Genomic DNA, 15,138 nt, shown 5'->3' with positions numbered 1-15,138 from the left:
ATTGACGCCCATTGAAATGCATTGGAGAAAAAAAAAATAATAAAAAAAAAACATGGAAAATGGGAGGAAATGTACATTTTGTAAATAGACGATGATGAATACATTCAGTGCAGTTGCATTAATAGTGGCCTTATTAGAAAGAGCCAAACAATGTTTTCTGAACAAAGAGAAAGTGTAGAAGAAGTGGGGGTAGATGGAAAGAATGAGGAGGGGAGGGGAGGAGCACAGAGAAGGCCGGACCAAACTCAGACATCTGGAAACTTTTGAAACGAGAGTAAAGCTTCCCAGATGGAAAAACACATCAAGTCCAAAGGTTGGGGATCAGGAATGAAGACAAACTAATTGGGGGTAGAAAAGCACGGCCGTAAGAGAGAGAGAGAGAACAGCAAAGAAAGATTCTTGAAACGTTTGCTGCTGCTGCTGCTGCTGCTGCTGCCGCTGCTTCAGGACAAAGAAAGCAAGAAAGAGGAAAAGCAAGGGATTTGAAAGTGGGAATACAAAACGCAAGCTAACAGCAACAACATTAGACATCCTCAAGGTAAAGTCCTGCACACTGATCGACATTTTCAAAATCACATAGTATAAAAAATAGCATGTGCACAGATTTTTTTTCCTGTCGTCCAAATGAGATATCTTGTATTTGTAAATCTCCTTTGAAAGTTATCAAAGTATAATGATTTACTAAACCAAAAAACATAATTGTGCCGCCGACCTTTGAAAAGACAGGTATTGTAATAAAATAAAAAAGTGTGACTTCTGAATAGTACGTCTAATTTTAAGAATCTTGCGATACCATTTTTTTTTATCATTACACATTATATAATTATCATTTTGTCCTCTTTGACTTCTTGTCTTCTTTTTCTCCTTTCTTTTTCTTCTCCTTTTCCTTCTCTTTCTTCTTCTGCTACATTTACATTTTGAAACCTTAACTCGACGCAAACAAATGAAAATGTCAGATCGTTGTAGCGCTTAGCTGATGAGCAATCCGAGTTACATAGCCATGGGAAATGCCTTCAGTAGTATAATTAGGTCTATTGAGAAGGGAAGGGAAGGGAGCTTCCTTCCTGTCAGCAATTTGACTTCCCGTATGAGGTCACTTGTCAGAGGTAAGACCACGCACGAGCCTTCACATTCACAAACAAACGGAAGCATGGACAAAAGCTGTGGGCATCTCCATCCTGACACCAGGTCAAAGCTCTCAACTTGTGCCAATGATGCTTCTTTTGTTGACTCATACTTTCTTTCTGCAGGATGTCAGCATCTCGCAAATGTTTGTGCTGCGTCAAATATGTGATGTTTGTCTTTAACCTCATCTTCTGGGTGAGTAATGTCCCCCCCCCAATTAACGTTTCAATGCAATCTACCTCGAGTGGCCATATTGCTTGCTTTGTATGTTTTTTTAAACAGCTGGGAGGATGTGGATTGTTTGGCGTAGGAGTGTGGCTGTCCTTCAGCCAGTCGGAGTTTTCATCTCTTCCGCTCTCCTTTCCGTCGCTCTCGGCAGCCAACCTGCTGCTGGTCGCCGGCGGGATCACCATGGTAACGGGCTTTCTCGGCTGTCTCGGGGCCCTCAAGGAGCAACGCTGCCTGTTGTTCATGGTCAGTCGAAGCACTGTTGCGCCCATTTATTTATCTTTTTTATGTGTGTGCTCACGCTGAAGATGTCAGTGTGATGATGTGATAGATGTCATGAAAGAGGAGTTTGAACCTCTCCTCCTGTGCAGTTCTTTGTTATCCTGTTGCTCCTGGTCCTGACAGAAATCGCTCTAGCACTGGTCGTACACATCTTTCGAGATAAGGTGAGCTCACCGTTTTTGATTGCAATTTGCAGTAAGAAATGTAATGGAATGAAATCTTACAGTAAAATCAGATATTGATTTTTTTTCTCTTTTTTACTCAGCTGGATTCCAAAGCACAGGGTGAATTGAAGGAAGGGATGAAAAGTTATGAATCGGATCCTGGGCTGAAGAAATCTTGGGATAATGTCCAAAAAATGGTAAGCAGAGGCATAAAAAAAATGCTTTTGGAGCATTTGAAACTCAAATCATGTTTTTGAGTCGTCTCCTCCTTCCAGTTCAAATGCTGTGGCGTGACTAACCAAACCGACTGGTATGAAGTACTCAATGGAACGCTGCCGTCGTCCTGCTGCTCCGTCGGGATTGACCAATGCACTGACGGATGGAAAGGGCTCGTTTACACCGAGGTACAAGGGGTGGTTTCCGAACAACAAGCCTGATCTTCTCATATGAAGATCTAAATCTCCTCCAGATGCTGTTGCTCATACACAGTCTCAAGGGAGGTCGAATGTGCATGTAAATAGGAACACAACGAGGTTGTCAGGCTCCATTCTTTGCATACCGTTCTTGCCGTATACTCGGAAAAAGTGAACATGAAATGAATCATTGTGTCTTACTATGGACTCGGCTTCCCAAAGCAGCCGTTCGATTCAATCTCGGACCAAATGAACAATTGTGTGTAATAGACTTAGACTTAGACTTAGACTTAGACTCAATATCCATGATACTTGAGACCACCTCTGAAGTGAGCCCCAGTCTAAAAATGCAAGCAATGTGTATATGAGGATTTTATCTTTGTCTTTTTTGCAGCCTTGTTATAAAAAGGCCAGGGACTGGCTCCTGGAAAACATTCCATCCGTTTTGGTGTTTGGCGTGTGCGTTGGTGTTGTGCAGGTAGTTGTTGTTTTCTCAATGACTTTATTCTAGCTTGCTATCTTTATTGAATATGCTTTGAAGCACAAGATGATGATTTTGAAAGATTTTTTTTTTACAATATCATACTGTACTTTCTTCTCCGATCAGATCTTGGCCCTGGTGTTCTCCATGCTGATGTACTGCCAAATCATGTGTGCTGAGAAGTATTTGGACTGAGTGTGAGTGAGCTGCATTTCCTCTTTGTTACTCTCATAAATCAATGCGCCTAATCTGATCAATACCATTTTTTCGTCCATCTGCTTTGGACAAAGTCAATTAGAATGATTGAGAGTTCTTTTACTACAAAGCCATTAGAAGATGACTGGATAATAACTAAGAGAGATCTTGCTCGAGCACACCTTTCGATGTTCTTGGAATGTGTGTGAAAAAATAAAAATACATGCAAGCACAATGTGCATATTCTAAATAGCCAAGAGCCAAGTCTGGAGCATTTCAGTGAGGCCGTTATGCAATAACTGAGCAATTTAAAAAGAATACAGACATGATCAAAAGAGCTTTGTCTTACTGAAGGTTGTTTATACATGTAAAATATGTTATAATACCAATTTGCATATATATATTTGTGATATGAATTTATTTCTGCACTATGTTCCCAGGCTGCTTTTTTCAACAGTTATGGGAGTGTGATTTGATGAATGTTTTATTTGTTATTGTGCCTTACGTTGTCTGACGTCTCCTTTTGTTTCGTGAGTAACTCATAATTGACGCCACTAAATTAACTCAAGTAGATATTGCAGATCTGAGCTGAAATGCATCAAAAAGCATTAGACATGATTCCTTCCAGTCAATATTTTATTTCCAAAATCTTTTTTTTTTTATGTTTTGTATTGTATCACATTCCCTTTGTCCACTCTCAATTTTTGTACAGTGCAAAAACAACAATTTTATAATAAAGCTCATTGAGCAAGCAAATATTTTGCGGCTCGTGTAAACTGGCCTTGCTTGACAGCCTTTGATAGCTGCTTTCCCTCTTTTGCAATATTGTAAATATGAATATAAATTATAAATTAAAAACAGCACAAAAAACAAGTTTCCATTTGCAGTGGACAAAAGAAAATTGGTCTATTTAGAAAGTTTCACCTTGAAACATTCACAGCAACAACGTAAAATCTTAAAATCCTAGAAAGAAGACACGCATACAAATAGAATAACTTATTACACATATCTTTAACATTTTCACAATTATTTCTAACCAATACAGGGGGAAAAAAGATATAAAAACGTAATTAAATAGCCAACACTCTTGATGGAGGTAGTATTAGTTAGTTAATTAATTAATTTGACTCTTAACAAAGGTGGCCAAGTGACGCAGTTGGAAAAAGTTTGTGTGCGTCATACGGCGTAAACTAACCCCGACAATTGATGGCACGAAAAAAAGTTTGCTACATTAGTCCCTGAAACTTCTTGACTCGACGCCATTATGACTTCCAGAGGGTCTTTACATTTTAAAGTGTGACTCATATATGTAACCTTTTTCAGTCTCATTCAAACTTGACTAACGATGACGATAATCCAAGTTGACGAGTAAAATTTCACAGCAATAATTTTGATTAAATAAAACAATGCGACGAGACCACCTCAAAATGGCACAGTTGATGTCATTAAAAAAAAAAAAAAAAAAGGGTTTTCAGTCATATTCCGCAGAATCATTCATATCGGCGATATTCTCCTGAGGATGAAACAAAATCGAAATGTCAGCCATAGTTAGTATGTTGACTGCTCCAGAATGCGTGTTTCTGATCCTTCAACGAAGCACTCACCCATCCTCCTTGACTCTTTAACCACGGGGCAAAGGTCTCCATGTAGCATTCTGCGTAGCCTTGCATGCGATGCACACCCGTCGCCGTCACTATCCGCCTCGACACCTCCATGGAGACGGCCATGCGGCGTAACGTCGGGCTCGACGTCGGGCTCGACGTCGGGCTCGACATGGGCTGGAGGAAGTCCAGGTCGGATTCTTGCATGCTGCTGACCATGTCGAGTAGCCTGGCGTAGGATGTGTACGACAGCCGAGACAAACTCGCACGCAGAAATGGGTCTGTCTGGATCTGTGTATAGCAGAAAGACATTTTAGATGGAACGGATCGGAATGACGACAGGATGAGAAGAAACACGTGACATTACCTTATTGTTGATGGAATCGGCTTCGGCCGACAGCACTTCAACAAGCTGCTGCACCACTAGCTCTTTGTCATCCACAACTTTAAAAAAAGGCATAGGTTTAGTACATGTACAAAGCAAATCGAAAATAATCCATATATGGGTACGCAGCAATGTTTGATTTTCAGTGGTTCATTTTCATTCGTTTTATTTTTAATATTACATTACATGATTACAAATTTTTTCTGCGACGACTGTGTGTTTTTTAACCCCCTCTGTTAATAAAAAAAATCGAACATTTTATATATAAAATTAATATAATTTTTTTATATCAAATTTTAAATATCAAACATGTTGTATGTCTCCAATTGAGCTCATGCAGCATCATGGTTTTTACTTACGGAAAAAGTGATGGTTGGAAAACATTTAGTGATAATTACAAAGCCAATTAATTTTTTGCAATTGCTCCGCCTTGGCCAAATGACGAAGCAGATCGCTCGAGTTGCGGTGGAAAGGTCTACTCTGGCAGAGGCACGGTCAACCAGTAGGCAATACGTGTTGTTGACATAGTGCCGTGTGGTTTGATTTGTATCAAACCTGGCCGACAGGTTTTTGACTTTGCACTTAAATGCAATTGCTTTGTTATTTCCTTGTATGTATCTGAGCAAATGTCCTACCCGATGGAGCCTGTGCAGCGGCGGGTGGGGGGCTCGCTCTGCCTTTACAGCTGGGCCTTTTTATGCTGGCAGACTTTTGGGCAATCTTTTCCAGCTTCTCCGCAACTTCATAGTAGAAAGCAGGAGGGTGATCTATGTGCCCAAGAAACAACAACAACACAATCATGAAGTTCTGCAACTTTGTGGTGAATAGGTTGAGGTATATTTACTTTTGAAAGTGAGAAACTTACTTGGGGAAACAATGATTGGTATGAGCTCAGCTGTTTTGTCAAACTCCAATGAAGAAGGCCTCTGCGGTGGAGCTCCGGGTTTCTTTTTGTCCTTCTCATTGTTCTCCTTTTCTCTCTCTTTCTCCTTTGCCTTATCCTTCTCTAGCTTTATCTTGAAAATCTTGGAAAGGCTTTTTTCAATCTTCTTTCTGTTCAGTCTTTTGCTCTGTTTCTTTTCGCCGCCGTCGTCATCTTCGGACGTAGAGGAGGGAGACAAAACGTCTTCCTGCGGGTAAACGGTTTCTCTGTGTTTAAAGACCTTTTTTTTTTTTTTTTTCCCGCCTCCCATTTGGGTCTCTTGCTTACCTCCGATAGCTCCCTGATGTTTGGTGCTTTGGGCTTGCTGTCCTTTTCTAAAGTAGCTTTCCCAGCTTTGGTAAATGAGCGCACAGTATTACGGCGGGGCAGCTGCTTGAGGAAACCCTTAAAGCCCGTCTTCTTCTCATCTCCTGAGCTTTGCTCTTCGGCCTGAGAATCCCATCCATCTTTTACCTTCGGTTCTGGCTTGACGCTAGCACTGTGAGTTACGTAATAATTGATTAGCAGACGATGTGTCGCAGATGTTTCTGACTCCATAAACTAACTTTATGTTTCAGCAGGTGGACACGCCATCAGTGATGATAAAATTACCTGTACTTGTTTTTATCCTTATAAGCCCCTCCAACTCTGCCAGGTCGCTCTACAGGTGGGACGGACAGCACTCGATGGAGGAAAGCTTGAAGCACAAGACGGCTCTCAGCTTTAATCTCAAGCAAAGAGATGGAGGTCACGGAGGAAGAGCGACCCATAGACATCACTATCGGTAAAACAGAAAAGTGGATTAGGAAATGGATTGAATTTTGTTCTTTGATGAACATTTTGGTAGCAAAAGAACACCTGAAGAAAACTTCAAACTTGAAATATTGTCAGTTAGCGAGATATCATTTTGTTCAACCAACTCTGTCATTTTAGATGAAGTGAACATGTTAATTTTGTTACATTTCCTGACTAAGAGAAACTCCACACATGTACAGGTAGAAGAAGCTACAGTAACTCCATACGTGGATCAAATAGTTTTTAAATACCTTCTTCTTTTTTTACAAGCAGTTTTAAGGATTTGTAATGTAGTTACATATGTAAGGAAAAAGGAAACTAAAATTTCACTTCCTGAATTATCCCCTGGTTATGCTACCTAAGGCTCGACGGGAGTACAAATGACTCTTATAGCAAATGCTGTGGTTTTGTTGATCTTTTTACTCCAGTGAAGTTCAGGCAAAACAGTTGAATGCTTTTCCAAATAATTGCTGAAGCTACTATTAACCTGTGTATCCACATGTTAACATCCATAAATCCCAAAATAGTCATACCTTGACTTATGCATGCCCAAGCGTTTCAATTTACAAGTCTCTACTTTATTGAAAACATGTCACGAAAAAAGATTGTGATGTTATTTGGGGAAATGGAACAGATGAATTATCATTTCAATTTATTTAATGGCCGCTATTTCCTAAAGGGTGAATTTAATTACGAACTTATTTTTTCCACATGATGTCACTTTGTGTATTTATATGTTTATTTGGTGGTGTGCATTGTACGACATTGTGAAACAGTGGCCTAGCCCAATAGACTCTTGGGGATTCCCACCATACAGCGCCCTTCCCTTCCCTTCACTTCATTCTCCTTTTATCAGTTTGTATGACAGATTATTTGTGTTATAAACTTGTCTTTTTCTTGCCTTCCGTCCTGCCTCCAGCAGTATGGACAACAACTTTGCCGCATTAATAGTACAACCATAATGCAGTAGTTGTAAAAGTTCTGCAAGTTGATGTCCAACTCATTTTGTTCTGGAGTAACCACGTGACTACTTAAATTAATACCGTCACACTCCAAAGTGTATTTTTGTGATCATTTTTAAAGTAGCACTCTTTGAGTAGCAGGCAAATGCCGTATATTGATACGATTCCGAAAATAAACAAACCGAAAATAAACAATTGTGACGTTGAAAAACTGTGACGTCATGGTGACCCATTTTCAATGTAGCTGATTCTACACAGATTTCTTGCACACGTTTCACAAAACTCTCCTTTTGTCTACATACCACTCCGTCTCACTACTTGAGACAGCTCATTGACTTTAAAAAAAAAAATGTAATAAACGAAAATGGAAGGTTTAAGGTGCCGGTTTCGTTCGACCGCGGTCTCGCGTGAAACGTTCCCGGAGGGGATTGATCAGACGCCCCAAAGTAAAACAAAATCGAATTGGAAAAAAAAAGCGCAGTGATTAAAATAAACAAATAATGTCGACGTTGTATATAATTTACCTTTCATTTAAAATGAAAACACGAACCAAACAAGCGACGTGGGTGATACTCAAACTTTAAAACAGACTTTACAAAACATCTCCATAATTGTTGAGCACAATAAACATAAATGATACATTTAAGTATAATTACCTTGTTGAGTCAGTGTCCTCGCCTCTGATCGCAAGAGAGATTTGCGCCGTCTCAACAACGCAGTTTGTACAGTTGTGTGTGATTGTTACGCAGAAACGCAAGTGGGCGAGGCCTGGGTTGAAGCCTTCCAAAACTTGCCACAAATACTTTGGATGTTGTTTTCACTGCGTGCCACTAGATGTCAACCTTGGACGTTTTTTTTAAATATACATTGACAATGTATATATTGAAATCTTGTTTTTTTAATATGTGTTAAATACCCCCCCCCCCCCACAAAAAAAAAAAAAAAAGCCTCTATTATGATGATTTGTCAGCCTGTTTTTTGCCTGGCTCAAAGCAAAATATATGTTACAATGAGAATAAATACTTTCATGCCGTTCTTGAAATTAAAACAGACCAAGCAAGAAAAATATAGTGCAGTATAATTTTATTATTGTTCACATTTGCCATCAAAAGTGTATTCGAGTTGAATCTATAATAGGCTTCCTGTGTTTTTGCATTGTTGATATTTTTCCACACGCACAGCAGAAGTGACACATTCACCTTGTGAAAGGAACATGGTGTTACCTTCACCTTCCTCAGTTGGTTACCTACTTTAACAAATCATACAATTAAATTGATGACCCTATCCAATCCATCAAATCAAGAGTATAACGTGAATTTGGCCATACACCAGAAGTGTACTTAGTTTCTTACAATATAAAATAATCATTCGTATAATAATCATCATCAACGATGGAGCGATGAACTTTCGGCCGTTATTACTTGGTACAACTCCCCCCAAACCAGTCCAGCGTCCGTGCGGAATCAAGACGCTGGTACAAGGATTGGGAGTAGCCACACCAAGAAATCATCAAATTGGTATGCTAGCACTATCTATTTATAAAAGTATAGGTCAAATATAGTTTATAAAATAAAAGTACTTATACTACATATGCAGCAGAAGGTCTGATCCACTTGCACAACTGCAGTACATTTGACCTTATGCTGTCTACATTAGAAACCAAGTTTTCAAATGTGTAAGTTACCAACGGCCTTCTTACCTCCGGGCACCACGTGAGAAGTCTTCAGTGCAGCCTTCTACCCTCTGTCCTCTTCCCAAAGCCTTTTCTATCCTCCCGTAAGCCCCCCTTCACTTGGTCTTAATCATAGAAAGGACCAATAGTGAGCGAGCGAGCGAGCGAGCGAGGCAACAGGGTGAGGCACTTCCTGTGTGACAGGAAGCTAACAACAAACACCCAGAGACCATGGAAGGGGGTTGGTGGAGCTAATGAGCGATGGAGATAAAAAGATGCAGATGTTTGATGGCTCCGAATAGAGCTCAAGAGGCCAGGAAAAGGTCAATGCGGATATTTAACACTGACACTGCTCAAGTCTTGTTGAACCACAGGTTCATACATTTTGGGACATCAACAGGTTTGGCTCGAAACACCACCACAATGAATTTGAAATTTCATCCCAGCTTAGTTCTCTTCCGTTATTGATTGTTCTTGGGACATTTTCACTTCAGATTGGTCTTCAGCACATAAGATAATTGCTCAATCACACTGAGATCTAGTTGGCCATGCCAGTTGTTTTCCTTAAAACAACCATTTGGTTGCTTCCACTGTATGTTTCGGGTCATTGTAAATTGCCATTAAAGGAAAGATTTGACTGAATGTGAGCCTGAAACACTTTTTCTAGCTAATATTGTTAGCGGTTACATTAACAATAAACACAATGGGAACGAATTTCGTTTCTTATAATCCTTTCGATAGAATCCTTTCATTTAGTTAGATTTCCTTTACTGGTGTTCATTTTCACATTCAGTCTTTTGGGTGCGGATTATTCAGAACATACATTTGCCATAAACATTTGCCATTGTTAGGTTATGGGACCACTCATTGCTTTTCATCTGGCCTCTAAAATCTGGAAATATAGTCGTAATGCAGATAAGCAACTTGGCCAAGGGTGTGTTAAATATGGAGAGAATGAGCAGAGGGCATCAGGATGGGAAAAGATTGCCGGCAAATGGGAAGGGTGCTGATGGAGTGATACAGCATGTTTGACAAACTCAAGGAGTGTGGATAAACAAATGCTTTCGATAACTACAGGGCGGCTTCTCCGGAGGGGATTGTTGTTTAGGACACTTTTTTGTTATCTTTTCACTGCATCCTCTTGCACTCTCAATACAAAATGAACTCTTCGTGTCACCATAGCAACACAACTGTGTCTAACATTAAATGAGAAGAAAGAAAGCACACAGTCTATGTACGCTACAGACAGATTGACAACTCATCATGCTTATAACTATGCTGCTTGTGCCTCTTTTATGTGCCAATAAGATGTAAAAGACATAGCGACTACTAATGATAAGAATCATTATTGTTTTTACTGTATAGCAATAGCAGATGTGTAATGCACAAGGAGTGGGGGGTCTGCTTCGAGGAAATTCACAGTAAGGCAGGAAATGATGCCGTCGAAACGATTTAACTAAGGCACTCAGGACAGTTTTGTCATCGGCAAAATGACATTCCGACATTTCTTTACAGGCACAAAACCACATTTGCCACATTGAAGTGATTGCTTAACATGGGAAATGATTAATAATGCCGTGATGAGGAAAAATGTGTGATCACAAATACATGAGTTACATCTTTGGGATTTTTGTTCTATCAAGTACCATAAGTCAATAACAACATTTATGCCTACATATATTGCTTGTGTCACAAGGAATGGGGTAGGAATAAATGGTACGGTTAATATCAAGTTCAATGCACACACATTGCCTACAATTTGCTTGAGACACAAAGTGAAGTTAAAATTTGGCCAAAAGATGTTTGCATCAATAAATCTAACCGCTAGAGGGTGCTACAACTGCACAAATACCACAGCTGGCGCTATCGGGATAAGTTCGACAAGCCCGCTGGTTGACTGTCAATCAAAAAGGGCCAGCCTGCGAGCCTCTAATGTCTTTCATGACAAGTGAAGAAAGAAAGAAAGAAAGAAAGAAAGAAAGAAAGAAAGAAAGAAAGAAAGAAAGAAAGAAAGAAAGAAAGAAAGAAAGAAAGAAAGAAAGAAAGAAAGAAAGAAAGAAAGAAAGAAAGAAAGAAAGAAAGAAAGATTCCCCAAAAGCAATTGAATTCCAGTTTTGGACTGCAAGATGGCTCCTGGAACATCATGTGAACGCACATTTGACTGAAAGAAATCATGAGAAAGACTCAAGGCCTTTATTTTGCTTCAAACAAATGTACATCAGTTGAAAAAAAGTGACATTTATATATACCATTTGTTTTCAATCAAAGTGTCTTTGTACGTCCGCCACTCGATTTTCCACACAAGCGCCTCAATGCTGTGAAAATATTGTACAATGAGATTATCTTACACAACTAGTCTAAAAAGCGGACAACAACTGGTGGCAAGTGAGCGCTAAAACCAACAAACACGTTAGAAGGGAGCCAATTGCCGTCAGCATGCCGACGCTCAGCCCGGAAGCGGCGTTGACCGTCAAACCGGCTGGACGCCGCTCATCATCACTTGCCACACCTCCATCCGGTTGATGCTCCCAATATCAAATTCAGGACCTGCTAAGTCCAGCTGGAGCATGTCGTTGAAGTCCAGGTGGAAAGTGCCACTCCCGCACTCGATGACAATCTGGACAGCGACAAGATAGCGGCGGCGGCAGGCTGGGTAAGCCGGTGCTCCGACTCTTTCGACTGCGGTCAAAAAGGCATTTTTCACGCATCTTCATTCATTCATTCATTCACCTTGAAGGGGAGACCGGCTCCGAAGGTGCGTCCGCGGGGAAGGTCCCCGGTCCGATTGCCGCCCCAATTGCCGCCCACTCTGTAGTTGAGGGTGAAGGTTTGGCTCTCCAAGTCCAAATGGAGTTGCAGCGCCGTGGTAGCCTTCTTGCCGTTGGCGTCGCGTCCGTCCAGGTTGACCACCAGCCTGCGTGCCGCACAAATGCCGCGGTCGTGCTAGTAACCGGGTGCCAGTGTGTTATTACCTCTTTGCTTGGGGAGTGGATCGTCCTCCGATGACAATGCTGCGGGCCACGCTGAAACCGTCCTGCACATCTTGGAATCCGCCCTTCTGCGTACACACAATAGATGACAACTGGGCTTTGGAGGCAGCTCAAGTTCTTCACGGACGACGTGGACAAACGTTCCCGGGGAAGTCCAATCGACCTTTGCCCATGAAGATGTAAATAGATGCCACAAGGCTATTTTGGTGCATATCTTGAACTGGACAATGCCCACTTGGATGTTTGAAGGTGCTGACAAAGGTTCATACAATGGAGGGACGACGACAAGAAGGTAGAAATGCTTTTCGGCATCGACAAATCATCAACTCACCGGGATGGCGATCATGGCGAGCAGGCACGACTCATTGGTGGAGCTCGTACACATTTGGAACTCTCTGTTGGTCGGAGGAGGGCTGGCAGGGCAGGTGGCAGGCTTGGCCGTAGTGGGACAGATGGGGCAGGGAGCAGGAGTAGGACAGGTAGCAGGCTTGGCTGTAGTGGGGCAGGGAGCAGGAGTAGGACATGTAGCAGGCTTGGCTGTAGTGGGGCAGGGAGCAGGAGTAGGACAGGTAGCAGGCTTGGCTGTAGTGGGGCAGGGAGCAGGAGTAGGACAGGTAGCAGGCTTGGCTGTAGTGGGGCAGGGAGCAGGAGTAGGACAGGTAGCAGGCTTGGCTGTAGTGGGGCAGGGAGCAGGAGTAGGACAGGTAGCAGGCTTGGCTGTAGTGGGGCAGGGAGCAGGAGTAGGACAGGTAGCAGGCTTGGCTGTAGTGGGGCAGGGAGCAGGAGTAGGACAGGTAGCAGGCTTGGCTGTAGTGGGGCAGGGAGTACGAGTAGGACAGGTGGCAGGCTTGGCTGTCGTGGTAGTGGGGCAGGGAACAGGAGCAGGACAGGTGGCAGGCTCGGCAATGGCGGGAGAGACAGGACCTATTTGAAAAGGAGAGCGCACATTCGAAGACATTCAAATGTTGCTGTTGGGTCCCGCAAAGAGTTCAACAGTGGCCACGTTTTGTTTTGAGAGGTGCCTTGAACTTGATAAGCTCATCAAATGATGAACATATTCAGGCAAAAAAAAGAACTACACAGAAGCTATCATTTCTTGGTAAACATGGCCAATTATGAAATCATCATACGTTTCAAAGGGAGAGTTATTGGCAAAATGTGACTTCTCTTTTTCCTCAAGTAAATCAATATCACCTAGTCCTACATTTATTAGTGCAATGACAGGCAAACACTATAGTTACAAAACAGGATCTGTACTCACGAAAGGGCATCTTGCAGATGTAGTGCCGATAATCATCACAGGAAAGGTCATTCCATTTCTTATTGGCTCTGCTAGTCAATAGTTCAACGCAGTTTTCATTTCCACCCACGTTGTTTGGCTCACCGGTATTCCAGTGCCTGCAAGAGAAAACATTTTTGGCGCTAACTATTTCAGTGATGTTTTCCTCAAATAACAATGCGAAGTCTTTCAGAGATCTTGTTCATGAATAACGACGTTGTTTTCAGGCTTAACCATCATCATTTAAAGCAACAGGTACACAAGAGGAACCCTTTGAGCGATTCGCCTCCCGAGGCTCACAAGCTGTCACACTTTTTCAATGGAAGGACACTAACGAGTAGAAGAAATAGTTTCCGTCTGTCCACTCCCACTGTCTGCCAGAGGTGTTACGTCGCAGGCCAATCCAGATTTTGACATCGGTCATCTTGATGCTATTTTTCATCCATATCTGCAAGAAAGACAAAGTTCAACGAGAGAGAAAGGTGAGCGAGTGACTGACTGAGTGAGTCGTGGTACCCTCTCCTCTTCGTCCAAAATGCTTGTCAGGTGGGCTTCCTTGGATGCACAATCACTCTCAGCCTGCCGCCATGTATTGGGGTTTCCGAAGAAGTAACAGTGTTTGTTGTATTCCAGCCATCCGGTCGGACACCCGAGCAGCTCTGGAACAAAAACAAGAACATGATGAGAGCCACGAGAGGATTCAACCACTTTGCTTGCACATGCAGCAAGACAAAAAGGTGGCGTGCATGGATTGTCGTCTAACAATGTCCTCAACACTTCTGTGTTCTTCCTTCATGGAGCAACTTTGGTGGCTGTGAAAAATGGCTACTTGCCTATACGGATGGGTTTACACATAAACTATCACTTTTTTTAAAATATACTTTATTTTTCTATATGCTTTGTAGTTTTATTTTGCACTGTTGGGCAGCTCTAATCTCTTCGTACGTTGTATGATGACAATAAAAGGCATTCAAATGGTGTGACAGCGTTTTAGTAAGAAAAAAAGATGGCCTTTTTAGATGAAAAGAAAATCACTGGCTGCTTTCCGCACAGTAAAGGCACAAACAGGCTTTAATGCGATCTTTCTTTACTTTGGCTTTGTAGCAATTTTTGGACAGTGAATTTTACAAATGAGTTTTCATTTCATTTCAATGTTTGCACCCTTAAAATGGCTGGGTTCAAAATTGGACCGACCAGGAAGCTGAGGTTCCAATTTTTCATCCAAATTGGGTTGTTTTTCACCCAGCGCTTTTATGAGTTGCCCAGTATAGACATTCAATTAGATGAAGATTATTGACATGATAAATGACGATAGATGAGATGAAAACACAAACCCTCATTTGCGCAGGTCTGACACAGTGCGAGGCTAATCAAGAGCCTGACAGCGAACGACAGCACCATGTTGGGGATGGATGGATGGATGGATGATGGATGGATGGATGGATGGATGGATGGATGGATATGGTGGGTCCAGCTCAGTCAGAAACAAAGCAGCAGACCACTTTGGAAGATGCTGGTGTGTCGTTGGCGCCCGACGGGGTCAGTTTCAGTGGATGCTTGCTTGCTGAACTTGCTTCTCTCAAGACATGAATGCCCCCCGACGCACGCACGCACGCACGCACACCACGCTACAAAGAATGCAGT

General features: G+C 41.9%; 3 protein-coding genes across 4 annotated transcripts; 1 reads left to right on the top strand and 2 right to left on the bottom strand.

Moving 5' to 3' along the window:
* The first annotated feature begins 218 nt into the window (after positions 1-218).
* On the top strand, positions 219-7,403 carry tspan4b (tetraspanin 4b). Of its 2 annotated transcripts, XM_049743835.1 has the most exons (9): positions 219-538; positions 1,251-1,320; positions 1,408-1,599; positions 1,725-1,799; positions 1,901-1,996; positions 2,075-2,203; positions 2,607-2,690; positions 2,820-2,890; positions 6,452-7,403. In XM_049743835.1, the coding sequence occupies exons 2-8, from the start codon at positions 1,252-1,254 to the stop codon at positions 2,886-2,888; spliced, it is 714 nt and encodes a 237-aa protein (XP_049599792.1). In that variant the 5' UTR covers positions 219-538; position 1,251; the 3' UTR covers positions 2,889-2,890; positions 6,452-7,403. The 2 variants fall into 2 exon arrangements, with proteins under 2 accessions (XP_049599792.1, XP_049599790.1); XM_049743833.1 differs by lacking the exon at positions 6,452-7,403 and having other exon boundaries at positions 220-538; positions 2,820-3,644.
* bcl2l12 (BCL2 like 12) lies at positions 3,507-6,572 on the bottom strand. Its single transcript, XM_049743832.1, has 7 exons — positions 6,409-6,572; positions 6,085-6,295; positions 5,740-6,004; positions 5,510-5,641; positions 4,857-4,933; positions 4,493-4,780; positions 3,507-4,401 (listed from the first exon to the last, which is right to left on the bottom strand). Exons 1-7 carry the CDS (start codon positions 6,570-6,572, stop codon positions 4,360-4,362), a joined length of 1,179 nt encoding a protein of 392 aa, XP_049599789.1. The 3' UTR covers positions 3,507-4,359.
* A 4,001-nt stretch (positions 7,404-11,404) lies between the features above and the next one.
* On the bottom strand, positions 11,405-15,125 carry LOC125983145 (uncharacterized). Its single transcript, XM_068653378.1, has 8 exons — positions 14,829-15,125; positions 14,011-14,153; positions 13,830-13,942; positions 13,477-13,613; positions 12,547-13,139; positions 12,198-12,283; positions 11,956-12,139; positions 11,405-11,842 (listed from the first exon to the last, which is right to left on the bottom strand). The coding sequence occupies exons 1-8, from the start codon at positions 14,893-14,895 to the stop codon at positions 11,696-11,698; spliced, it is 1,470 nt and encodes a 489-aa protein (XP_068509479.1). The 5' UTR covers positions 14,896-15,125; the 3' UTR covers positions 11,405-11,695.
* Positions 15,126-15,138: the final 13 nt, after the last annotated feature.

Source organism: Syngnathus scovelli, chromosome 16, assembly GCF_024217435.2.
Source record: "Syngnathus scovelli strain Florida chromosome 16, RoL_Ssco_1.2, whole genome shotgun sequence".
NCBI classification, from domain to species: Eukaryota; Metazoa; Chordata; class Actinopteri; order Syngnathiformes; family Syngnathidae; genus Syngnathus; species Syngnathus scovelli.
The sequence above is the reverse complement of the archived record's forward strand: the minus strand, read 5'-3'. Positions and strand labels throughout refer to the sequence as shown.

Bases quoted from the DNA above. Each gene is read 5' to 3' on its own strand.
- tspan4b (XM_049743835.1), top strand. From the start codon at position 1,252: ATGTCAGCATCTCGCAAATGTTTGTGCTGCGTCAAATATGTGATGTTT. The intron at 1,321-1,407 runs GTGAGTAATGTC...TTTTTTAAACAG, and splicing joins TCTTTAACCTCATCTTCTGG to CTGGGAGGATGTGGATTGTT. The intron at 1,600-1,724 runs GTCAGTCGAAGC...CCTCCTGTGCAG, and splicing joins AACGCTGCCTGTTGTTCATG to TTCTTTGTTATCCTGTTGCT.
- bcl2l12 (XM_049743832.1), bottom strand. From the start codon at position 6,572: ATGTCTATGGGTCGCTCTTCCTCCGTGACCTCCATCTCTTTGCTTGAG. The intron at 4,934-5,509 runs GTAGGACATTTG...CTTTTTTTAAAG, and splicing joins CGCTGCACAGGCTCCATCGG to TTGTGGATGACAAAGAGCTA. The intron at 4,402-4,492 runs GTGAGTGCTTCG...TTTCATCCTCAG, and splicing joins TAAAGAGTCAAGGAGGATGG to GAGAATATCGCCGATATGAA.
- LOC125983145 (XM_068653378.1), bottom strand. From the start codon at position 14,895: ATGGTGCTGTCGTTCGCTGTCAGGCTCTTGATTAGCCTCGCACTGTGT. The intron at 13,140-13,476 runs GTGAGTACAGAT...CTTTTCAAATAG, and splicing joins CATCTGCAAGATGCCCTTTC to GTCCTGTCTCTCCCGCCATT. The intron at 12,284-12,546 runs GTGAGTTGATGA...GTGTGTACGCAG, and splicing joins TCGCCATGATCGCCATCCCG to AAGGGCGGATTCCAAGATGT.